Here is a 26,728-nt window from a genome sequence, read left to right as displayed (position 1 = left end):
AATAAAACAAACAATTGTTCAACCTTGATCAACTATACTGAATCAGAATTACAGAATATTTTTTCAAAGTAGGCGATGTTTACAAAAATTGCTAGCTACTAATTCTGTTCTTATACTCTATGATTTGTTCAGCAGACCTAGCCTTTTTGTACATTTTGAATATTAGTGCTGGTTCTACCAGGTCTTTCTTAATAATTGCTCACTTTAAGGTTACCTAATATCTGCTGACATGTTCCTAAGGAAAGGAGATTAAGCAGATGTTGTACAATTAGTCAGTTTGTCGATTTGATTACAAAATTTTATTAACAATTAGGATTAAATACAGACATGAAAACGCATTAAAAAAACGATTCGCGCTTACCCCACTCAAAAAACGACGTAGAATCTTTTTAATTTAATAAGAAAAGCAATTCAACAATTACCCTTTGGCACTGAGGTATGTTGGCGCATCGAGCGAAATGCGCGGGGAAAAAAACGCAATTACAAATCAAAACAAACAGCTTTTAAATTAAAACAAGCGCGCGACAAAACTTTTGACATTTTTTGCCGACAAAAGCTTGGGGCAATGTTCTTGGCGTTGGGTTCCATTCTCGAACGTGGTTGTTACGTCACAAACGCAGGTGTTTCGTCAACAATGACGTAGGTATTTTGGTCCTTTTGCTGTGAGGTAACGACCGGGCGGTTGGAATACTTGCATAATGGAACGGTGTGACATAACAATAGTAAAACAGTACACTGGACTGGATGAGCGGGCCGCCAGTTTAGGGAGAATGAACTCGTAGATCGACATTCGGTAAAATAGTTCGGGAACAACATTGAAAAATAATAAAACTAAACAGTTGGAAAAAGAACTAACATGCTTCTTTTTTGGGAAAGTTTTTTTAAGGCTTTAACGTTCGCTAAATAGTTGGAACTTGGTGCACGCTCTGAAACTTTGAGCATAAACGATACAGTTAAATTGTAACTTTGAACATAAACGATACAGTTAAATTGTAACTGTGAACATAAACGGAATAAGTGTTTCACCAAAATTTTAACTTGGGCCTCCATGGACCTCCAAGAACCTAGCTTAAGAACCCGTGCTCCTAATGATTTAACTTTGAATAGTGTTCTGCTAGTTTGACAGTAACTAATATGAAAACGTATTTTAGGCAACATAGTTCAACATTGCTGTGTAGTATGAAGTGAAGTAGTATGAGATTTTACAACTTGAATTTTTAAATAGGGTGTTTAGTTCACACAAACCAATACTTTCGGAGTAAATTTCGGGTTAATATTCCTTCGTAAGACACAATCTCACAGCTGTGAAAGTCCCAGAGGAGACAACCCTCCCATTAATACAACAAATTTAATAGTTTAAGTATTCTAAAAATTCTTATAAATACAGCCGCGCAACTCAAGAAATGTGGAACATAATCGACTTAAATTACGAATATTTTTATAACATTAGCTTCATTTGGTAGCTCAAAAATAAAAGCACGCAGAATTAAAAGAAAATAACAATAATCAAATAGATGTTTTTTTATAAAAAAAGTTCAATTTTTAAAGATCGTGAAAAAATGAAATGGCAACGGTAATGTTGAACTGTAATCAAGTTAATTTTACCTATTTAAATTTGAATTTTTAGGATCAAAGATATCGAAGCTGTATCGTGCAATATGCACGGATATGTAATGTAGCTTGCTAATAATGAATAATAAAAGGTCGAGCGAATCAAGACGATGTCGATTTACTTGACTATTTTGGGCTTTGCGATTCAGAGCCAAAAAGGTCAATATTTAAAGTTGAATATGAAAAGATCATAAATAAATTCAAACTCAGCAAAACTTAGATTCGGTGAGTCTGCGATGGCTTTCGGTGTACTAATTATACGTAAGCCGAAGTCGTTGGTCAAAAGGCAGCTTCGAAGGGCTAGATCTCAGTTATTACCACACATATGTGTGAATGTTTCATTCAGCAAAAAACTCTTAAGATATCTAGAACGTATAAACATTTCCAGTGTGTCAAAGTACAGCGACCTCCTTCAGCGAATCTCAAAGTCAAACGAGTCGAGTAAATCAAGATGATGTCAATTTACTCCACGTTTTTGGACTTTAAGATTGATAACCTTTATTGATCTTATAAGTTAAATATAAAAACATTAAACAAATTGATATATCTAATGTATAAACAATAAACATATTCAAGTGCAGGGTTTTTTTAAGGTTTAGTTTGGGTGACCGCTAAATAGTTTTAAGAGACCGCAAATGTTTCATTTAAATACCAAAGAGTTGTAAGTCCAAAATTTGGGAAACCGCTGAAGAAATTTGGGGGACCGATTCGAAAAAAAAACACTGTTCCAGTGTGTCAAAATACAGCGCCCGACCTCCTAATCTTCTTCACTAAAACACGAGGCAAGCCATGAGAGCGGAGACAAGGAGGAAGAAGCAAGCGCACACGAGTTTGATCTCCCTCCTCATCTTCCTAGCGATCCAGGGCTGGTGCATCATCCGATCCGCAACGTTCTTAGGGTCCTCCGCTTGATTCTCGCACGGAAAGTCGACTTTGGGAATCTCACGGCCTAGGAACTTGCACAGAGGCTCCCAACCCTGAGGAGAAAGGGAAAACGGTTGTAATTTTGCACTGAATGTGTGATGTTGGAAATCACCTTGACCCTTGCAATATAAATGTCGACCTCAATTACTGATCATTGGTAATTATTATTTTACAGAAGAAAGTATCAATTGTCGACTTTGGGGATCTCACGGCCTAGGAACTTGCACAGCAGAGGCTCCCAACCATAAGGAGAAAGGGAAAACGGTTGTAATGTTGTACTGAATATGTAATGTTGAATATCACCTTGACCCTTGCAATATAAATGTCGACCTCAATTTCTGATCATTGGTAAGTTTAGGTTATTATTTCAAAAATAAAATTTCAATTTTATCGACTTTGGGGATCTCACGGCCTAGGAACTTGTACAGAGGTTCCCAACCCTAAAAAAGGGAAAACACGGGTGGAATTGGATTCTTCTTTAAGTTTGATTCTTTTGAAAAAATTTCTGACCATATTATTTTGCAAATTTGTCACTTGTTTCAAATTTTCCAAACGCGATACTTTAGGTCATGAATATCGGATATCGGATGTCGGAATAAATAGTAGCAACCATCCCGAGTTGTGGCTATTTTTTAGCTGTCTTGATTTACAAGTACTGTTCACGTGGAAGTGTTTATGTTTAAAAACTCTTTTTAGATTTTCGAATAACGTCTTAAAAACAAATGTAGTGTTTTTATGGGGCTGCGCTGTGTCTGAAGAACCACGATTATATTCACAGGCCATGTAGAAGAAACTGCAATGTGCTTCGTTTGAGCGAATATTTTTGAGAACATATAAAAAAAAAGCGACATGCTTTAATATATAATAGAGAAGAAGAAAAAAAAAAAAAAAAAAAAATGCTTTATATGTCTATTTGGGCCGTTATTTTTACCATTAAACTTATGAACAGATCCGTATATAGTGTTCCAAAATACCATTATATTTATAATATACCATATAAAGTTTTAACAAACCATCGTCGGCATACCTCCTGAACTTTGTATTCTAGAAGTTGGTCAGGCGGAACGGTCGCCCTGACAGCGGCATTGTGACGTCTCAGGAAGGTCTTCCATAAATACTCGTGAGGTTTGGTGGATCCCTGGGGGTTAAAGAGAATTTTGTTAAACCAGTGAGATTTTTCAACACTTTTGTCACCATTTTTTATCAGCGAAGTTAATTGAAATTTAAATACTGACCCCATATTGCTTTTCAATCCAAACATGAGACTTGAAAATCGTAATAGGAAACCCAGTAAAAACTGAAAATATGCCACAATTTTTACCATTATTACCATTTTAATTTTCGTTTTTATTAATCTGAAGGATAGCAACTTGATTTAGCTTTAAACGCCGTGTTTATCTCTTGCAATTTTCACCAAAATTTTGGGCAAAACATAAACCAGGTCTCGGTTTCTGCCAAACTAAGACTAAAAAAATATCGTAGGTTTCGTAACCATGGTTAAATTGTCTATAAACAGTTTAGCATAACACAGGATATACTTTGAAGCATACAATGTCTGGAGCTTGTAGTTACACTTAGAAAAGATTTAGAATCCCGCACAGAAGTTAGTAGCATACTTTTAAATAATTTGCATCATTCTTCATTTATTTTTAGCACTTAAAAAACACGCTATACCTTCTACTTCGAGTGCTTTGATATTCTACCAAAGGATTAACTGTTTAGCATTCGCTGCATACTTTTCGTGACGTAAAAGGCGCCTTGCATTATTACTGCGTAATTACTGCGATGCGTTCTTGATTGCTTAAAAAGCGACACCGCAGTCTGGCATGAATTCTTATCGTCGCATCTTAGAGGTCGCTCTGCACTTTGATGAGAATTTCGTGCTAATGCAAAGTTAAGAGTTCACTGACCTCGGCTCTCATTTTGAACATTCCCAGCCAGATTAAAAGGACAGATTTTAATGAGGGTCTCAAGCACTCAACTAACAAGATTATTGCTGTGATGATTCGTTAAAAAAAGATATAATGGCGAACGTTGAAAATAGGGATACAATTGCAATGCTAAAATTGGAGTACTTTTGTTATATTTATTTTTGAAATCTATAAGTTTTAAGAGATTAAAGTTTTAGGACCAGAAATTTTATTTTTTCTTTAAATCTTACGAAGTAAGAACACTTCAACTAAGAATTTATTATTTTTAAAACCAGCAGAAGTAGGATTATACCTTTCTATAAGTTAAATAAAAACAATTTCCACTCTTTCACAACTTTGTATAACAAAACTCAGTCTAAAACACAGCAATAAACACTAACCCAAAAAAATGTTTGTCAATAAAGACCCTAAAATACTTTTTCGGCCCACTTAATAAAACAATTTATTTTTATAAAGTTGCTTCACCTTTTAAAGCCAATAAATGTTGAAAAATGTTGACAAAAATTCGAAAAATAAAACAACTTCCAAATCTAGGAATTCTAAAATCGCTGTTGTTTGATTTTTAAAGCAGTTTTGCCTATATAAGTTTGCAAATCGACACAGGTAACGATTGGGTCATATACCACCCGCGAGTCGCGACCTAGAACAGCTGGTTTGGATTAAGAGAACTACTTAATTTTTGATTCGTAAACAACTTCGTGCTTAGCTTTCTGTAATTACTCTTCCACAAATAACGCAAGTTGGCAAAAGTGCAGTGGTTTCTATACATCAAATGGTTGCCTACGGGCGCGATTTAAAACTAAATATGCCAATTTACGCTTTTTCGGAGTATAATTATTGAGATCACCCTTGACTTAAGTTTATTCAAAAAGAATTTAAAAATCAAATACCACCGCAGACTAGCTGAAATGTTTTAATAGTATCACAAAGTAATTCATTTTTTTACTGTACACTGGACAAAACAATTACTAACCAACCCACAATAACCGAGGTCGTGAGTTCAAACCTCACTACAGACAAGTTGTTCTAGCTTACGCCTTGCTTTCATCATTGATCGACAGATTCGGTTTGTCTGCAATGGCTTCCGCTGTGCCATGTTACGTAAGCCGTAATCGTTGGACATAAAGCAGCTTCACTTGGGCTAGATAATATTATAAAATTAATTTAATCAAAATATCACAATGACTTAAGTCCAAGTCAAGTCATTTGTCTGAAAGACTGAGGTGAAGTGAAGTATATTTGCCCAAGGGACTTAATTGAAGTAAAGTCATTTAAAAACAGTGACTGAAGTGCACTTAAGTCTTTGATTAAATAGAGGAATCAGGTGGCACTGTATAAATTCTCGACAAGCTTTCATACAACCGCGCTTCATCAGGTCAAAGTTCTTTGATTAAAGTCATTACGGTGCTGGTTCTACAACCGAGGAAACTTACCTAACCTCAAAAACTTACCAAAGTGATGGTTGACAGTTGATAATACCACTTTGCCAGTCTCCTGAGGGAGGGTGAGAATAGATAGAAGAGCAAGAGGAGCATGTAATCTCCCTTGGCTCGCTTCATCATTGTCTTGTAACTCTGGAACCATTCGTCGGGGTCCCGGGTCATCAGAATTACCTGTGAGATTGGGTAACTGGGTAAAAATGCAAAAGCTGTTGTACAATCACTTCCACTTAAAATAAGTTTAGTACTGGGAGGGGAAAATATATATATATATTTTTTTTTGAACTTTTTGTTATATTTTTTTGAATTTTTTAAGTTACCGAAATCAATGGAAGAGATCTTCCTAGAACGTTTGTTTTTCGCGATATTTCATTAAACATATTATATTTTAGTCAAATTACCTTTAAATTGTTTTATTCGTCCAATCAACTTTTAAACGAAAACTCTGCCAAGCAGCTTTAATATTTACAACAATGTAGGGCTTTTCATAGACCTGCTTTAAGGGATGGTATTTCACTATTTTATCCAAAAATGACAACACGTTATTTCTCTCCAAATTGTCATAAAAAGAGTTAAATGGTCGAATCAACCTTGAAACGTAAACTTCCCAACCAGTTTTGAGTTTAAATTTTCAAATTGTTTAACAAACGTCAAATTTTACTTCACCGATTATTATTAAATAACTTAAAATAGTCTACATTAACTTTTCAACACAATGTAATATATTTTAAGGCATTATATTCGTAAAAATCATTGTTTCGTTCTTTACAAACGTTTCGGCGATAACTAACGTTACCTCACAACTTCAAAACAAAATTAAACATTTTTTTAACCACAGTGCAAATGTAGTTTTATTCACTTTGGCTTTGGGCCATCTTTGAAGGAATTCGTGGAAAAAGTAGGAATGGGGAAGGTCCACAACCGCCTCCACGTTTTTTGAGTACAGGTCCAACACGTGGTCCAGATTCGGGGCTTTCCCTTCCCACACCGCTTCCCATTCACAAAACGCGAACTCGATCGCCTCCTCCACGTCGTAGACTGGAAAACAACGAGAGCATTGTGATGTCACAACTGGAAGTCGGATTTCCGTCGAGCGGGAGTTTTGAAAAATGCTGAACTGACGTAAACTGCGTTGGAGTGGTTTGTTTTTGTGCAAAACAAGAATTGTGCACTTAAATAGCCTGGAAAGAATTTTTCAATCAATTTTGTTGACGTTTGAATACTGATTGGAAATCATAAAATAGAACTGGAACTTGGGGTGTTCATCCCCCCTCAAAATATCAAATCGTTCTTTATACTGTATATTTCGTTTGATTCGTCCCATTTAGGACTCTGATAGGTATTCAAGGGCCAAGACTAGTAATTCAGCAAAATAACCGCCTGACAAATAAAAAAAGTTTGTATTATATTAATATGAACGTTTACACCAGTGCTTCTCAACCGATGGGTCGCGACCAAAAATTGGGTTGCTGTTTGATTTGGCTGGGTCGTCGACCGCAGTAATTCATATGTTTGTATAAATTAGGATTGGTTCTGAGAAAAATTTATCAATTAAGAAAACTAAGGAAGCAATTCAAATAATGTTTAGAATAATCATTAAAATTCGAAATTCTTTATGCTAATGCCTATTTTTTGTTCGCTTACAAGAAGCTGGTTTTTATTTCGCTTACGAGAAAAAACAATTGAGTCGCAAAAGCTCAGTCGTCATACTTACGCTTAATATTTGGGTCGCCGCGAAAAAAGGTTGAGAAGCACTGACTTTACACCGTTGTTTGTTAAAACGAACCCATTGGACTATTAAGGGCTTTGACGAAATAAGCGATCACAATTTGTTTTCGCATTCATCAATTATTGAAATAATGAAACACCAAAAGCAAATATAGATTACTCCACGCGGGCATTTAGTGACGTCATATTTAGCGGAAGATTGCAAGCAGAAAAGTCGGCGTCTATGACGTTAATAAATAGCCAGTGATAGGCTTAATAACAAGTGACGGGACGCGTTGCAAATAAATTTACTTCTAATAACCAAACGTTTGACCCAATATAGAGGAAACGTAACCCCGACATCCCGCTGCTTACTCCGCGTATATCTCGTCCTTAGCACAAACTAAAACACGTTGCCTCAACCGATCTCAAGTTTGACCTTGTGCGACCTTCGCGCTACGGCGAACGCGCGCGACTGACAAACAGTAGTGACGGCACGGATTGCGTAATCGCGAACCGATTGTGACACAACAGCGGTGGTGTATGCGAGCTGAATGACCGCCGATAATTTAGCTGGCCTGGAAATGAACGATGGCCTTCAATGGCCCAACTGTACACATTCGCAATTGTGACTTGCGAAATACTCCATGTGAGTGTTTCTCAACAGTCTATGTGGCAACCCAAAAGTACAACAGCAAAGCTTTGGCGGCTTATTTTTTTCACCGAACTTTTTGTAAGCTTTTAACATAATATTTTTTTTCTTGAGTGAAATGCTATATATACGCCCCATATACAGTGTGTGTTGTTTCGAAACGATTCGCAGTCAAGTTATTTAAAAAATCAAGTTTTATTTAACAATACTCCCAATTTGTTCAACAATATTTAGTAAATAGATCTGATTTCGAAGCAAGTTATTTAGTATATTAATGAATTAAGTCTAACTCAAGTCATTTGTACCAAAGATCAAAAGACTTAAGTCAAGTAATTTGAAAACATTGACCCATAAGTGCACACTGCAAATCAACAGTCATTACAACACTGCCGGTATATAATTATGCGCCTGCGTAGCATTTCGCCAGTACTACTTAGTAAGGGCTGGATCACTGAACACACTCAAAGTGGATTTCCAAGGATCACTTATCGGTACTGGAATACAGAGCGATGTCAAGTCGAAGAAATCATACAGTCGCGACTAGGTTTGAGGTTACGCACGATGCAAATGCGTGGGCGCAGTTGAAGCGAGTTTCCACGGATCGTTTGACTTCAACGACGACTTCCAATGAACAGAGACCAAAAGGAACAACTGGACTTGTTGAGAGAAAGGAACAACTGGACTTGTTGAGAGAAAGGAACAACTGGACGAGTTGAGAGCCTATACCATGTTTCCGCTATTGCTTTGCCGAGCCAAAATTAAGCTTTCAATAAAGCCTACACCGTAAGCCACCACAGAGTCGCTGTATCTGTCGATCAACGATACAAACAGGGCAGGCTAAATTTTCTAGCGTCTTGTAAACCGTGTTCAATTGTGTTTTCTTTATTGTTTGACTGCTATATATTTTGTTTCGACCAGTTGCAATATCATTGCCCTAAAGAAAATCTTATATGTAGGTCATCCAAACGTTGGCACATTTAATAAAAAACTGAACTATTTCCGGAATTACAATTGGAAAGCGGTTAGTTTAATAACAGCAGGTGCCAAGGTCAAACTCATCAATAAATGGGTGATTTAATAACTTCCCTAGAGCAGTGGTTCTCAATCGCCGGTCCGCGTCCATTTTCCTGCCAGTCCGCCAAATATATTACAATTTTATTTCTCAATTGCAAAATTCAAGATGGTGAAGGCTTATCCATCAAATTTAGAACTTCGCCAGCTCCGTAATTTCCAGCATTGTCGCGTAACATAGAGTTAATGGTCTACTTTCGACTTAATTGTACGTCACAAAGTGTTTTGGCCACCGTTTAACTGTTAAACTTTAAGACCAGTTGTATGTGAAAGCTAAGAAGTGTTTTAGTTGCATACTGTTGCGTTTTGGGTTAATTTTGATTTTTGAAGGTCCACCGGTCCGCAAAACTTGTTTTGAAATTTTACCGGTCCTTGTGCTAAAAAGGTTGAGAACCACTGCCCTAGAGCTTTGTGGACCATTCTCACGTGCTAAAAAACCTAATCTGCTGTCCAGAAAGTCATTGACCACAATTCATTCGTTCGGTGGTTGGAAAATAAAAATTGACGCCAAGCACGTTGTAATTTACCTAGCCTAGAAAACGGTCCAACGATTTCAGCCAATTGAAACTGCAAAAAGCGTGCAAAACCCGAATATTTGTTTCCGTGTTTTGACAAATTGACAGGGTTACGATCGAGTTAAACCGTGTAAATAACCCCTGGAGAGAATTAAGGTTTTCCAGAATTCTGCATGGTCGCTCAGCTTAAATAATTTTACAAGTTTGTAGTGCGCATTTTTTTTATTATTGATGTCTTTTCTATTTATTTATTTTTATAATTGCAAGGTTTAAAAGTTATCCAAAATAACTACAGTGTTTAAGTTAAATTTAAATTTCCAGGCGTAGGCGGTTTATTTCCGTTATTTAGTGCCTTTAACACTCCAAAATGACACTTTGCATTCGGGCGGTGTCCATAGTATACATATGTGATAGCTTATGCACAGTTCGAAGTTAGTATTAATTTAAAGGTTAGTGCTATTTTAAACCGTCTTTTTTTAATTCTTTTTTCGAAAAATTGTCTAGAATATTTGTGGGTATATATTTTTGTAAAACGTTGAGATTTCGAAGAAATAAGTTTTGTAATTTTTGTGACATTTATTGTTGACCTAGCGAAACCGTCCATTTTTAATAGAAGTTGACGTGTAGCCTGTGGAAGATTTGCATAAAGTGAAACAATACAGGTTAAACTTTGCAAGCTTTGACAAAATGCGTTTTTTCTAATTTAAGCGAGACTAAAAGACGAAATGCACAAAAAATGAGATTATATGAGTTAGCAGCTCTTAACTTTATGTATTTCGTAGCCAGTTGCAAAGACTCTCCAGGCTCCACTGTACATTTCTTAATCAACTTACTAATTATTAATAAAAAGTAAATTGGTTTTAAAAGTATTTGCAACATCTCGTATTTTATCAGCCGCGCTTGATGGTTAACAATAGAGATCCAAACAAAACAAGGTAAAAAATATAATTGGCGCAGTGAATGCGATACATTGATCTCGCTAACAAATATAACTCGTTAGACTTTGGCGTAATTGCATAAGACGCAGCGTAATGTGTTACAAGTTGGTTCAAAATGCAAAAAAAAATGAATAGATTTTTCAAAAAACAATTCTGATTTAGGCTTGTGGAACCGTTTTTTTTCTCTGCACTAAAATTATTGGAACAAATACTGTGTACCAAGGTATAAGCTGTCCCTTTCAACCAATAACCAGGTTACAGTTAATCTTGTTTTGATGTTCAATTATCTTTTAGTTTCCATAACATCTTGAAATTGGTATAACTCATATTTCAGTTAGTGATTAGCACAACCTTAACAATGAAATTAAATTTAGACTGTTAATGACTGTTAATTCAAAAAACATTGTAGAAGTTAAAACTAATTTTTCTAAAATTCAACTGTAATTTTAAGCGAAAACAGTGCAAAACTCGCAAGATATTCGCGCCAAGTGTAGCATTTCGCAAGTTAAAGTTTAAGAAAAAAATGTCTCATCGTTGAGTTTGCATGAACTTTGGTTTGCTGTGATTGCATATTTGTGACAAGCAATTCGTACTTTGCAAACAAAAAATCTAGAGCGACGTCAGCAAAAATTACAGGTGATGACGCAGCAATAAAGATCGAAAAATAGGTCGTCGAGCGAAAAAAGAACCGAGACAAGTCAGCAAATAGCACGGGTAAAATACAGCGCAAAAAACGGAACCAGCTGACTTAGCGGTTTACTTTAATTTGACGAAACGAAAAACACCCGAAAAGGGTGTGGATAAAATTCTGGTCTTGTGCTTATAGAACGCTTTGGATGGTGAAGCCTGGAAACTTTGGTTCTTTTTTTACCTAATTGGATTCGTATAACTAACCTAAAAATTTTTTTAGAGCAAATTTTAACCTAATAGGATTGGAATTACTGAAAATTCGATATAGCTAATCGTCGAGTAAATTGAATTAATTTGTACAGTAAATTAAATTATTATCTCACCTAATTTCTGTGTCTCATTAGTTTTACTAAAAAACGAAGTCTAATTTTCACTTTTTTCACAAAAAAGTAGATTGTAGATATTAATTTAATTAACGCTGAGCTATATCGAATTGTCAGGAATTCTTAACCAATTAGGTAAAATTTTCCCTAAATATTTTTCCACAAAATTGGAGAATTAAATGGCGTTGCAGTAGAAGTGATATGATATATGTCTGATAAAGGCAGTTAAATAGTGCCAAGAACGATATTTTCCTTAACTACTGCCGGGGTCTGCTAATAACGGAAATCCCATAACAAAAAAATGCGGTCTTATGGATAAATGCATGGCGAAAACTAATTGATGGCAGCAGCTTTAAACATCCATATTAACCGTGCTCCAATTTGCTAAACATGTTTTCTAAATTCTTGTGTACTGTGTTTTATGAATTGTTGGGGTAATATGTTTTGAAGATTCTTGTGACAATATGTTTTAAAGTTCTTGTGACAATGTTTTAAAATTCTTGTGATAATATGTTTTTGAAACTCCAATTGATTTACAAGTTTGTAGACTGCGCAAAAATGCCAGGTGATTACTCGACAAAAATCCCCACAAGCAAATAAGAAGTTAAACCAGTTCACCACGAGCGATTCACACGCGAAAACACTAAAGATTGCCAACGAGAGATTAAAACATTTTTTGTTTTATGCAAATCGCGGGTTGTAATTGCAAGTTACGGTTAAAAGGTGATTTTGGTCGTGGCGGCCCAAAGAGGCCGAGTAATTTCTCGGTAATATATATAACACGATAATGGTGGTTAAACGGGTTCGAACACGATATTTAGAGTAGATCTAAAACAAACTCATTTAAAAAAATCAGAATACGATGGTATTCTACTCTTTTTGAATGGACTCCTTTTTTATACGCTTTGTGGTCCTGTTTGAATTTTACGATATGGATAAAAGACAAACTGGCAGTGTTAGAACAGGCTTAGATCCCAATATAAAAAATTACAATAATAATAATATGATTTTATCGATTTTCGGAGGATTTCTTTTGCGTGATAAATGTAATTTTCATCATATGAATACGAAATTTAGGTAATTAAATTGAACGAAAGGTTACAAAAATCCAAATCCACAAATAAATAACTGTGAAGCGTTGTAAGAATTACGTTAAAGCAAGACATGAAAAATACATTTAAAATTTTATTTTGTTTTTTGGTTATCACATGAAGAAAAAAATTAGGTAATTAAATTGAACGAAAGGCTACAAATAACCTAATCCATGAAGAAAAAAACTGTGTAGCGTTTTAATAATTCCGTGAAAACATAAGACACGGAAAGTAGATATTTACTTGCGGAAAGTGCGACCGTTTCAGCTTGACGAAGGTCGAATCGGTTCAAAACAGGTGATTTTCCGTCGTGGATTACTCAGCAGAAATACAAAGCACGACAAAACGATGTTAAACGAGTTCGAAACACGATTTCCCGTACTTTGGAGGAATAACTTATATCGAGCCCACGACAAAATGCTTAGACGCGCGATTGAAACGAACCCGTTTGACCGCGAACGTTTGTCGTTTTGTCACGACAAGTGCAAAGTATTGTGCTGCAATTTGCACTCGTGCTGCAACTTCTGCAAAGCGTCTGTGACGTCATAATGTTACGCGCGTGCGCCAATTCAAGCGAGGGACATTTTTGTCCGCTCATCGATAGAAAGTTGGGCTTGAAGCGTTTTTTTGTTGTTTTAAAATTTTACTGTCATTTATCACTAATGCAATAACAGTTTTTTGTGGAAAAACTATTTTATTTCTTGAATATTTTAAAATATTGACCTTACTTTTGACTTTCAAGACTTATTTTTTATGTAACGAGCGATTCTAATTTTCACTCGATATTTTATATCCATATTTTTTTCCAATTGAAACAAATATCTCAATTTATTAACTTAATGTATTTTGCTTTAGGTTTAGATCTTTTCTGAATTGGCGGATTCAGGGTTAACTAGGTTTTGTTTTTTTAATTTTAAATCTTTAGTTTGTCTGTATATTTTTGTAGTATGGGAAAATTAAATTTTGGGTTGGTGTCAATTTTTTTATGAACGTTTTAACCAACGAGATCTAGCCTGGAAAATTGTTACGTCGCCGTTACAAGAAACACATTAACATATTTAATAAAAATACAATAATGAATGGGGGAGTTTATTTATAATTTAACACTTTTAAATTTATGATTCTGAAGCTCCTAGCATTCTTATGAATAAAATAAAAAAAGTTTTGCAAAAGAACATGTAGGTTGTTCTACAAATCTAACCATTTATACAAGCGATGGCAATTTATACTCTACAAAATATTACCAAACTAAGTTTTTTAGAGCATAATTATTGGAGGTTGTATAGTCCGACGTAATCGTTGAGAATGAATAAAGAGTTATTCGAAACGTCCAAAATGCTACCTACTTCTGTATGGGCTTTGATATTTTATTACGTATTACCAAAAATAATACCATAGTTTTTGAGTGCCCAAACTATATGTCGAACGCTCTTTTGTCCAATAGCATCCACTTCGAAATGCGGGCGCAAATAAAAAGCTTGTTCTTACAGCACACCGAAAAACCATCGCACACTAGCCGAATCTGCCGATCAATGGTGCAAACAAGGCAGGCTAGAAAAATAATTAGTCTGGTGTAAGGTTCGAGCTCACAACCTCGGGCCATACCGGGACTGTCGCTTCACATCGCTTGTCCTTACAGGATGAACCAAATGCAGCAGAAATCTAAAGGAGGGTTGGTCCGGTTCGCGCTTAGACCCTAAGGGGGCCCCCCGCTCTTTCACGTAACACGTGTTCGACTGACGTAGCAAGCACACAACACCGAACCTTCGTAGCAGGTATCCTGACAACGCTGCATAGCGCGTGAGGAGCAAATATTTGACGAGGCCGTGTAGATTCTGACCTGGTTTGAACGCTTACGAGTTCGCCTTGCCTCAATGTTCGGTTTCCGTGGTCTGCTAACGAGGCCAGACTTTATTCCGCAATTAACCCTTCTATGGGTGGTTTAAGTTTGTGGTGCTTTTAAGCCAAAAGGGGTCTACTCAATACTGTAGGAATATCCTAAATAAAACTATAGGTCATATTTTGAACGTTTTCAACATCTCTTTATTCATTTTAAACTTCGACTAAATGAATAAAGCATTATTCGAAATGTTCAAAATGTTACCTACTTCTATATGGGCTTCGACATTTCTACTACTTCTAACCAAAACCTTCAGGCATTATGCTACGGAGTTTTTGAATGACAATGTTTTAAAAGGTATCAAGCCTTATAGTTAAAACTTAATAAATTTTCAATTACCATATATGTATTTATAACAACCTGTTATATTAGGTGATAGCATGTAATCAGTTAATAAGAAATGAACAGAATTGCATAACAACTTACTTTTATAATTTAAATATTTATTTGAATTAATTAAAGGCGAACGCTACGTGTACTTGGCAAACGGTCTATGGATACATCTAATATGATTGAAGCGCAATTTACTTTCAAAATTGCCCCCAAAAATGCAAAATTGTCCACTTTAGGGGAAATAACCCACAGTTTAACAAATCTTGACCTAAACCTTGAAAGTACATGGTATAGGTGCAGAAGTGCAAGTATCTGATTTTAAAGGACTCCGGTTGCTTTAGATTTTTAAAGTATTGCAGCCAAAAAAGGAATTTAAAGGAAAGTTTGAATTGCACAATTGTTCTTCCGACAAAATTTATTATTGCGCCAAGGTTTCGACCACCTATTCGGGCAATCTTCTTCAGGGCAATATAATTGCAACTAAATCCTTATGTAAACGTTGGCACTTTAATAAAATTTTGCCGGAAGAACAATTGTACAATTGAAACTGGCAGAAACAGCATATTCATTGAATGTAAAGTTTATTTCAAACAAAGTGTCAAAAAAACGCGCTGTAATGCCCTAAAAAGGCTGTCTGTCCAGGCAACATTACACGCCTTGAAATAGAAATTTTCGCTTTTCGAACTCTTGAAATTCGAGCGGGGTCGAGCGGGGTCGAGCGGGTTCGAACGACGATCGTTCCAGGAACAATTAAATCGCGACAAGCGGCGCGCAAACACGTGTTCAAGTAGCACGGACAGAGGTTAAGGGGGGTCGCGCTCGCGCTCGCGCTAGGGCGTTCCGTGATCGTTTGTAATGCGGCGAGGAGAGGTCATGGACTTGTGCGCAGTTTTGCTGCAAAAATTTCGAGCAAAAATTCGAACCGCTTACACTTACAGAATTAGACGCGAAATTGACTCTTTTTGTTCAGACGCGGGACTTGAGAGATTGTGGTAAGAAGTTGTAACATGTTGAAAGTGATCAAAGAGATATTTGAAACGTTCGAAATGCTAATACTTCTATATAAGCTTTGATATTTTTACTACGGATTCTAAATCATTTTTCCCTTCGTGCTACTTAAGAAATTGAACCCGCTTAATTAAAGGTCAATTTATGCAGCCAATAGGGGGTGCAATTTACCTCAATATATGAAAGGTTAATCTACTCCACCAAAAAAAAAACATAGAAAGAAAAATTCACAATCAAAACTCAGAATTGAAGAATAAAAGTCTTTATAATATCATTTTCTTTGGGTACACTATGCACGGATCTGTAATGTAGCTTGATAATAAATTGCCAAGCCAAAAAGGTCGAGTAGATCGACGCATCATCTTGATTCAGACGTTTCGATAAGAGCTTGTAATGTTTTTGCAAGTTTTGGGTCGTGCGTGTTAATAGATTTATTTGTGATGGCCTTTTTATCTAACCTCTCAACCGATTCTTGAACTTTTTTCAACGCATGCCATCTACTTTTTTCGGTTCGCGTTGCCAATTAGCATGAAAGTTTTACAGATCACGTCATAAATTTGGGTACACTATGCACGGATCTGTAATGTAGCTTGATAATAAATTTCAAAGCCACAAAGGTCGAGTAGATCGACATCATCTTGATTAAGACGTTTCGATACGAGCTTGTATCATCTTCAGTTAATGTGTTATGTGTTTATTACTCTTATTACTTTTCGCCACCTCACGAATTAACAAGTTTTAATTAGGCAGCGCTAAATTAGGTTTAGCGAGAATATCACAGTCACGCCAGATTTGAACCGAGCCGAACCGATGTTCGACCGAAACTTGGCAATTTGCAAAAGACGTGCAAATCACACGACGGAAATAGACCAATGTTACACGAGCAGCGCTACACAACTTGTTACGGACATTTGAACGGTCCTCTCAAAAAGGTATCTAAACACCAGATCGAAATGTTAGCAAAGTTATCCGTAATAGGCGTAAGAAGTGTGATTTAAAAAAATGACGATTTAAAAACTCGGGTTCTAAATTTGATTGTAAAGCGCCAATATTTTTTGGTTTATTAAAAAAAACAGCTTTCCGACACGACAACGGGACAAAAAAAAACAACAACTTTATTTAAATAAGTTGTATATAACGCAGGCATATATACAACATTTACCCTAACTATAGGACCCGCCCCTAAGTACATCACTAACTTCCCGAATAATTTCACACCAAAACAGCCGATGTCAGACCGATGGTCCCTGATCGTCCCATATATCCTCCCCTACAGTTTATTTAAAGCGTTAATTTTAGCCATTTATGCCTTATTCCGATAAATTTAGGACTTATTCCGACAGATCCAAATAAACCCACAAAGGTTATTCCTACAGGTTTACGTCTTATTCAGACGATTAAGTTCTTATTCTGCCGTGGATATTACTGTGTATTTGGCTTTATTGTGTCGTTGGTCTTAATACTAAGGTATTATAGATTCTCTGCTTTGGTTATTGTTGCTTTTAAGGTCTTAATGTTTGTTCTCATTTAACCTTGCTATTCGCACGGCGGTTATATATGTTCGGCCTAAAGTCACGAAAGCACATTTGGAACTGAAAAACACGTAAGCCACATCATTGACCTCGGGTACACTTGGGAATGTCGCAGGTGCACCGGGGTCACTTCAGTTCACCGAGGTTACTCCGGTGCAAGCGGCGTTAGGCCAGGTAGACGCTAAGGTGGTAGAAAGGTCGCTAGGGAATGGCGCTATGCCAAACGAACGGTTTTCTGGGCGAATAACTAAAAACTACGAAAGAATAGCCTGTGGAGAAGTAGATTTATTGTGCAAAGGGGAAACTTGACTCATTGAACGATAGACCCTTTTTTCCGTCTGTGCTTTTTGTTTGTTATTTCGTTTTCAATGTTTACAAGTTGCGGCAGACTAAATTGAAGTTTTGAATCTCTTAAACTATGCAGTATTTTTTTAACATTTTTTTAATATATACACAACATTTCAAATTTTGTGTAACGATTTTTGAATCTTGACATTTTATTCCGATGCCGATACCCGATATTATGGACAAAAAGTATCGCGTTCCGATCCAATACCTAATGACGTCATTACTACTCCCAAACAAGCAAAATCGATGAAATTGAAACGTTTCAAGGTATTTTTTCACGTTCATCAGCCAAATCTTGCATTAGAGTTAATAAGTTGAGTTATCACGGTTGTTAAACTTTTACTGTTTTTTTTTTTTTGTTAAATTCTTAAAACTCTGCGCTAGAATGCAAAATATTGCTTACATTTCAAAATTAATTTGGAATCGGATCGGCACCGATACCGCCCTAGTATCGGAAAAGTACCCACACTACCACTTCGCATCAGGTATCGGCTCCGATCCGATATTATCGGACATCCATACTTTAGTGTATAGGATTTGATATTCCAACTTCGTCCCAGTACAGCCTCCAACCAGTTTGTCAAGAACTGCAATTTTGCTTTGTCACAAAGAAAATTATAGCGGTATATACGCAAATGCGAAAGCGTTAAACTAGTTTTTAAGAGAAAAAATAAAAGTTCAAGTCGCAAGAGGTTCAGCGCCAAAACACGTTGACTTGTAAAACACGAATATATTTAAACTGTGGCGTACATTGGTGTCAACAGCCACTCCACAGTGGCGGTTTCATTCTTGCGTCAAACCACTCTTAACTGCGTCAAGCGCCACAGAACAAATTGTGCGTCGCGATTCACACTTAACGTGATGAGTAAGCTATATTATGTACTTTACGGTCGCACAGTGGTTAAGGAATGCCGTGGGCATAACAGGCCGGTTTTTAAACGATCTTTAAAGCGACAGGCGTCGAATGTTCTGCGATTTTCCTTGATATGTTTTCAAATATTCTAACAGTGTGCATTTAGGCACTTTTTAGGCAAAACGCAAGGCTGCCACTTTTAGTCAAGCCTTTTAAAGGGTCAATAAGCCATTTTTTAACAAAGCTTTTGTGTTCTTTGCGCTTCTTAGTCATTTTTTATCAGTATTTTGGCCGGTTAATGTTTTGGTTGCTCTACAAACAATAGACTTTCCATGGGTTTCGTGGTAAATGTTCACTTCTACCGATAAGAAATGGTCCGGCTACTCTAGAAAAGCCGAGCAACCTGGATCATTCGTTGAATGTTCAACGAAAAGGCAACTTAATATATGCTTCTCCACCGGGTTATTACAGGTGCACCTCAGTACTGTGTCTGTGTTTCAGTTTGTCAAGGCCACTGCTTGGCGTGATCAGGTCCATCAGGCGCACCGCTGGCCAAACGGGTACACAAGGGACACCTGAAGGACAACGAGGGCGACTCCGGTACACCGGGACCACGTAAGGCTCGCTATGTACACTTGGCCAACCTTGCTATTTGATTAGTGTAAGGCCAAACGCGTGCATAAGCTGTTTGCACTGCATTCAACGCAGGTGCAAACAATGTTCAGAAATGTGTGACGTCAATTGAAAAGCGAAATATGGCCTCACAACTGGTGTTCGAAGCAAGTGGCGTGTTAACGCCGTTTCCACGCGTCCCAACAATAAATACATAGTAAGTCTTTTAAAAGAGAAGCAACCTAATACACCAATCCGAGATATTCGTTTTAAAATGGCGTTATTAATGACGTCATCATTCGTAAACGCGCGACGTCACAGATTTATGATGTCACATACAGCCTGACAAAGCAATCGAAGTCTTTCACGAGTCAAACATCTAAAAAACACTATTCCTACAAGAGGTAAAAAAATCCAGGAGAACTTTTAAGAAAGCAATTCGACGGCGAATGAGAATTTCGAGAAATGTTGGCGACGTTCAGTCGGGTTCGTTCCAATAGAAGTTGTTGTTGGCCTGTGTCGCAATTCCGAATCAACTCCCTTCAGGTCGCGTATGTTTTGCGTTTTGCTAAAAGGTTTGCCTTGAAGGTAAACAGGTCGTGCAATGTGCGTGTAGTTTGCTACTGTTGTTGACTCTTGGAGTTACGTTTGTGATGTTTACTGCGCTAAGCACGTCATTCGACATTTTAAGTTGCAAGGTAAACACGTGTGTTTCTTTTGTGCGATTGGGAAACCAAGTTCAAAGCGAAACTGATTGCTAACACTTCTGTGTATCGGTTGAAATGTGTCCAAGTATAAATCAAAATTGCGGGCAAAGTATTGTTTGCGTGACACTGCCGTTGGAAAAAGGTCATGATATTGAACAATAATTTCTTCTTTCAAACAATATTTAACAGTGAACTGATTTTGCGTTTTTTTTTGTTTAATGCTTAGGTATTTTCGTTTTTTCGGTACACAACACTCTATACCAGGGGTCACCAAATCCGGCCCGCCAGTTTAATTCTTTGGGCTCGCAGGATATTTCCTAAAACAAGGTTATTAATTGTTTATCAGCAGGAATGTTTGACACCTGCCAAACTAAGTTAAATTTTGATGAGCATCAAACTAAACAAACATTTCATGAAGCTTACTAAATATTTTGGTGAATAATTGAGTATGTTTTCTTCTTTTAATAATATTCAATTCAAATAGGTCAGCACATAGTTTTATATCCGGCCCAAAACCTTCAATATGTAAAGTTATCCGGCCACGTTTGGTTATCCTTACAGTTATCCGGCCCTCTACGATAAAAAGTTGGGTCACCACTGCCCTATACCTGCAGAGAAAGCAACAAACGTTTGTGCTCCCTGTATTTTTTTGTCTGGTTTTAACTTTTCAAATATAAGTGTTGCGCCGAGTACACTATTTTCAAAGCCGTTCGTTTGTTTTAAAAGGGACCTTTTGGCGAACTGCCGTTCCAAAGCTGCCATTGTATTGCGGGTTCGACGGCCGGCCAGGCATTTTGGTTCCAAATATCAATTAAGTTCGAATAGAATTTCTATAAGATGTGAGCGCGGGACAGCATTTCGAAATACCAAATAAGTTCGCGCAAACCGGATATCGACGGTCACACACATATATGCGGTTGCGGTAAATGATTTCGCGTTAAGCTATAGATCAAAATACGCCTAAATTGAAACACTGCACTCGCGTGGATATAAAACCTGAATTTAACGATATGTTGCACTTTTTTCATTTACCAATATAAAACAAAAATGAACAGATTTTTTCGAAGCGATTACAAAATGTTAGACCACTTTTGGGCTTTGATATTTATTCCACGTCAAACAAAAGTATTATATAATACGGCTGCACTTGTCGAATCGGGGTTAGGGTTGTCAGCCGTTTAATGGGCGCTTATACCGCAAGATCGGGACGTGCTTTAGAGCAAATCTAATCAGGCAAAATGCAAGTCTTCAAAAGAAAGATTTTTATCTGAGGGGGAAACCACGACACTGAAAGCTCACAACGAACACACACTACTGTGCAGTGATGTAATCTCCCATTTTACAAGGGTAAGTTGCAGGTGAGGATACAAGGGGACCATGCCAACGAATACGTAGTAAGGATATCAAGGCCCATATAAAAGTAGGTATCATTTGAACGTTTCGAACAACCCTTTATTTCTTTTTCAACCCTATTCATGTCGTACTACAACTCCAACCATTATGCTCCATAATAAAACGAACACATTCACAAATTTAACAGAATGGTCACCACTTCAGAGAGAATCAGTACAAAGATTTCTTAGACGAAAAATCCAATGATGAACATTGTATTAGAGTGAAAATAAACCTCTATTATCGACAAGATATTAAACAATATATACTACCAAAAAGGATATTACTAAAATCAGAGGTAAAATTATGAATAGACATTGCATCAGTCGACTTTAGGCTATAGATGAAAATGAAAGTTCCTTTCGAGTTCGACAAATTTAACTCACTTCCTCGATATTCGCGTCAACGAATAAACCAAACGCGAATAGTTAAACCCATTTCCACTTGTTGACTTTACGCAGAGCGTAGTAATGTCGCATTGACAAAACAGTTGAAACACGTTGCTAATTTGTCGGATCGTATAATCGCTTTTTGCAAACCCTAATACTTTTTGAGTGACAGGTCTCCTTAAACCTGATAGGGGCTCACAAAAGGTCCTGACACAATACCCTTTGAAACCTAGATCAGCCTACAATAGCTCTGGCCCTATACTAAACATAAAAAACAAGATTGGCTTACAATGGGCCTTGGCTTGAACGCATAGAACGAAGGGTATAAAACGAATGTTCGAGAAATTCCCTGAAAAAAATGTTTAGATTTACACTAACTGAGGGCTCAATATTCAGAACAGCTACCAGCAAAATTGCCTTAAAAGGAAAATTTGGACCTTAAAAACTTAAAAAGAAAATTTCGACCTTAAAAATGATCATTCGTTGAAAATTAGAGAATTTGAGTCTAAGTCCCCATTTAGACAAAGAAGTGTATCCCCTCTTGGCGCCTTCACAAGTTGTAAAAAAACTCGTTACGGTGAACAAATAGTCATGTGATGCGACCCACACGAAGTTATTTGCGTTTTGGGGACTTTACAAATTTCCACCGCACAATCCAGTCAGTAGCAATCCTTATATCCCGGCTGCACGAATCAACTTAATCGTGACGGGCACAAAGTTACAAATTCTGCCGAGGGCGTTGAACTATAACCAAACAACCTTGAACACTTAAAACGAGAAACCCAAACCAACGTTTTCTAATTAAAGTTCAAGTCTGCCATGGTTTACTGAGCCACACGAAAGGGGCGATTCTATTTTTACCAGCGACCTTTCTTCTTTTCGTGGCTTTTAGGTTAGGGGGAAGATGTTTTGTAACTTGACACAAATTATTGCAGAAGGATACAAATGACTGAATTATCTCTTTTGATACATTTCGAGCGTTTTTGTTCAAGAAAATAAGAAAAAAATAAAATGAAAGATGTTTTTTGTTAATTTATTTACTGATACGCCGTTCCGTTTGTTTTTTACAAATAGGGATGGCTTTCTACAAACCAAAGTTTCTTATCACCCTTTTACGACGCACAGTAACGCAAAACTATCACTTAATATTATTGGTTACCTAAAATATAATGTGTGTTAAAGTCCCGTATGGCATGGATATTTGTAATAGGCTAATTTATTTTCAAAAACAAAGATCGGCACACTTAGAATATATCGAGGCAGGTAACTTAGGCATTTGGAATACGGCTGGTATGTGTAGCCGAGGGGTTCTTAAACTGGGGTCCATGGACCCCTTGGGCGTCCGTGAACTAGTTTTAAGGGGTCCGTGTTATGTATTAGTTCTATTTTGGTTTTATTTCTAACTGTGCTTTATTCCGACGATATTGATTTTGTAATTTCGATCGTAATGCTGGATTTCATCTAAAACACTTTAGATAAGTTACGAAGTTGCAAAAACTCGATAAAATCTCAGAATAAGCCATTATCACATAGATCACACCAAACGAACACGTTCGACCACTGTTACAGCCTTCAGGCGAACAATAAACTGTATTTAAATGAGTTCCTGTATTCAAATTTGCGCAAACATACCGGTGATTAGTACAGGCGGGTTGGGCCATGCAATAATACTTGCGTTTCGCCGAAATCCCACCGACAGCTTTCGGCAAATTACATAACGGCAGTGTCAGCTGCTTTTAATGTTTAACCTCGAGGTAATGTCAACTTTGCAGTGCGCTTCGATTTGTTTAGTTACGCCGATAACTACTGGTTTGTTGGTGCTATCAGTTTGCGGTTTTTACAAGAAGTATAGTTACATTCGCCTGTCAGCTAAACCATACTATATTGCACTATAGGTTTGAGATTAACAGGTAATGATAAATCACTAATTAACAGTTGTCAAAATTCAAATGACTCTAAAGCCAATATACAAACATTTATGAATGTAATCCAACTAAACTTTAAATAATTTTCAATTAAGGCTTTGATCTAATTGTCAATGTGTTCAGATATCATTCAAAATAGTTCTTCAGGTTATTACATTTAAATAGAATAGCTAAATGTAACTAAATATATAGATACATTTTATCTTCTTCTTTCGTGTTGGTTAGATATCTAGGCAGTGGCTTGTGAGCCACTGCGTGGTAGAGGGTTTTGCGGCCAATATTGCTGCCCGACCACCGGGACAGGAAAAGTTTGAACATTCTTCCACGATGTGGTTTGCCGTTTGTGTGGCTCCGCACTCACATAGTGGGGAAGGACAAGGCCCCATTAAAACATTAAGAAGGCAAAACGGCCGACTCCTGTTAATAAGCGGTTGCGTTTCACATTCGCTGTTCTCGACAGCTCTGGGGCATACATTTGATAAACAGGTGCTTCTAGAATCTAGACAAAGTATATATTAAAACAGGCCTTCCGCTATTGCATTTAAATACAACAGGCATTGTAAACTGACATTAGGAACAAACAGAAACAATCTATAAAATAATTTCGATACATTATTTCCAACTGTAGCCTAGAGATGAAACAACGCCTCGACAAATTTATGTCCTTCAAGTTCAACCCGATGACCTTGAAAACGCAGATCGCAATCGAGCGTCGCGCGTCGGCGCCGACTTTCGTTTTAACATCTCGAAATTTGTTGCAGCTTAATCCCGCTCCAGGCATGCGCTGATCCCAAACATTCGAACCGGTGTGTAAACAAGGACATTCGCCGAAAGTTGATCAACTTAAACTTCCAGCAATGGACCATACGTTCGCTCCGATCAATAATTACAGCGCTTTTCTTTAGTTGTTTTTAAACGGCGTTTATTTTGGGGCGAAATAGTTGGCTGAAAGTTCCTGCGTGTCAAAAAGTTGTGACGCTTTTGTTTATGTCAACGCTAAATTACGCTTAGCGGCCTTACTTCAACCAAGGTAAACTTCCAGCAATGGATCAGTCGCTTTGCCGGTCAATATAAACACCTGTATCATTTTTATTTTGGGGAGAAATAATAAGCTGGAAATTCCTGGGTTTGTATAAAAACTGTTGTTTATGTTGTCAACAAATTACGTTTAGCGGCTTATTTCACTCAAGAAAACCTTTAGCAATGGAGCAGTCCATTTTGTGATCAATAACAATTATTTTGAGGAGAAATATTTGGGTGGAAATTGCTAGGATCGTCAAAAGTTTAAGATTTTATCGTCGACAAATTATGTTTTTTTGAACTAAGTGAACTTCAAGCAATTAGATAATCGCTGGCTGCCATCAATAATAACGCTTCTACCATTTTATGGGAGACCGCGATTATTTTGAGGTGATATAATTGGCTGGCATTTCGTGGAAACGTCAAAACGTTGTGAAACCACTCTTTCACATCATCAGCAATTTTAGGTTTGGGAGCTTTAACGGAAATTCCTATATATATTTACAGGAGGACAAGATATGCAAGTAGATACAAGGGGGAGTTTTTCTTGTTTGCATACGCAAGTGGGAATTTCGGCGGTTTCATGCAAAATCGTCGAAGAAACTGTGCAGTTTTAAGATGCTTTAATTTCGGCAAACGAAACATGTCTAACTAGGAAGATACTGGCTGGAGGTTGAAGTTTGACGTAGAATACATTTTAGACCCTATTCATGCTATTCATGCTATGTCATTCAGAGTTCTTGCCTTGCACAGACTTCGCTATTTTGACTAGTCGTACACAACACTCACTCAGGGGTGGCATAGGCATTTAACACAAGGTAAACGCCCCACAACCCCCGCCCCCGCACAGTTGTAAGTGGGGTTTAGGGGGGATAAAGCACCCCGTCGCCCACCCCACAAATATACCCCTTTTTAAGTGGCCTTCGTCTGTCGCCGCCAATGGTATGTCGGTTTAACTAAGGTGTGACTGGATACGGCTGAGTTAAACCAGCACAACTCCGCTAGACTTCAAACGAAAACAACGCAGTCAAAGCTATTGTGACGTCACAGCACGCACTGTTCGAACACCATAATAATGCGAACAGGTTGCGTGCGATTTGTCCGGAACAACAAACGCAACGCCTAAATACAGTTGACGCGTTTTGGCGCAGAGATATAATATGACGCACGTGCTGTACTACTCAGTAGTAAGCGTTCATGGCCAAATACAGTTAATTTGCAGCTTTTCATTGCTAACGCTAAACCAAAAGTACAAAAGCTTTTTAAGTTATGTAAATCATCAGCAAAACGGCAATAAAACACTACTTAAATAAAAGCAAAACACTACTTAAATTGCCCGGTTTTGCCGGAAGCCTATATTTTGCTGCATCAGGCTCAATCTAAGGTCACCTAACGCACAAACTGCATAAAAGGGCGCTGTGTTATTTTTGGCAAACGGGCCAAAGCAGTGCTCGTTATTCCAGCTTTCAAACGCGCCAAAATGCCGTGAAGCGAAGCGTAGCCGTTTCACTACACTCATCAATAAAGCGCGCCCGGCCGAAGAACTGTAAACAAACAAACCTACCTTGGTCGTAGCCGAGTATCCTTAGGGCGGCCGCGATGGACTTAGTACCAGTTTTGGCGGCGCCGGCGCATATCACCTTCATTGCAGCGGGCCTTTGGTGGTGCTTCAACAATTGAAACTAGCCAAGCACGACAGCATATTATTGCTCGACCGTTGCCAGTCGCGCAGCAATCAGAGAATCAGGCTGCTCCGCGCAGTAATCAGTCGCTTTTACGAAAGCTGTCGCAGCCTCGGCCTCAATTTAAACGCCCGC

The 26,728-nt window shown here is 37.4% G+C and overlaps 1 protein-coding gene across 1 annotated transcript; it reads right to left on the bottom strand.

Annotated features, from left to right (window-relative positions):
- Nucleotides 1-286: 286 nt before the first annotated feature.
- On the bottom strand, nt 287-26,728 carry LOC146163257 (uncharacterized). Its single transcript, XM_083381774.1, has 5 exons — nt 26,476-26,728; nt 6,765-6,943; nt 5,918-6,079; nt 3,563-3,673; nt 287-2,588 (listed from the first exon to the last, which is right to left on the bottom strand). Exons 1-5 carry the CDS (start codon nt 26,555-26,557, stop codon nt 2,382-2,384), a joined length of 741 nt encoding a protein of 246 aa, XP_083237900.1. The 5' UTR covers nt 26,558-26,728; the 3' UTR covers nt 287-2,381.

This window comes from Ascidiella aspersa, chromosome 2 (genome assembly GCF_963924565.1).
Source record: "Ascidiella aspersa chromosome 2, kaAscAspe10.2, whole genome shotgun sequence".
Lineage (NCBI taxonomy): Eukaryota > Metazoa > Chordata > Ascidiacea > Phlebobranchia > Ascidiidae > Ascidiella > Ascidiella aspersa.
This window is presented reverse-complemented; position numbering and strand designations above follow the sequence as displayed.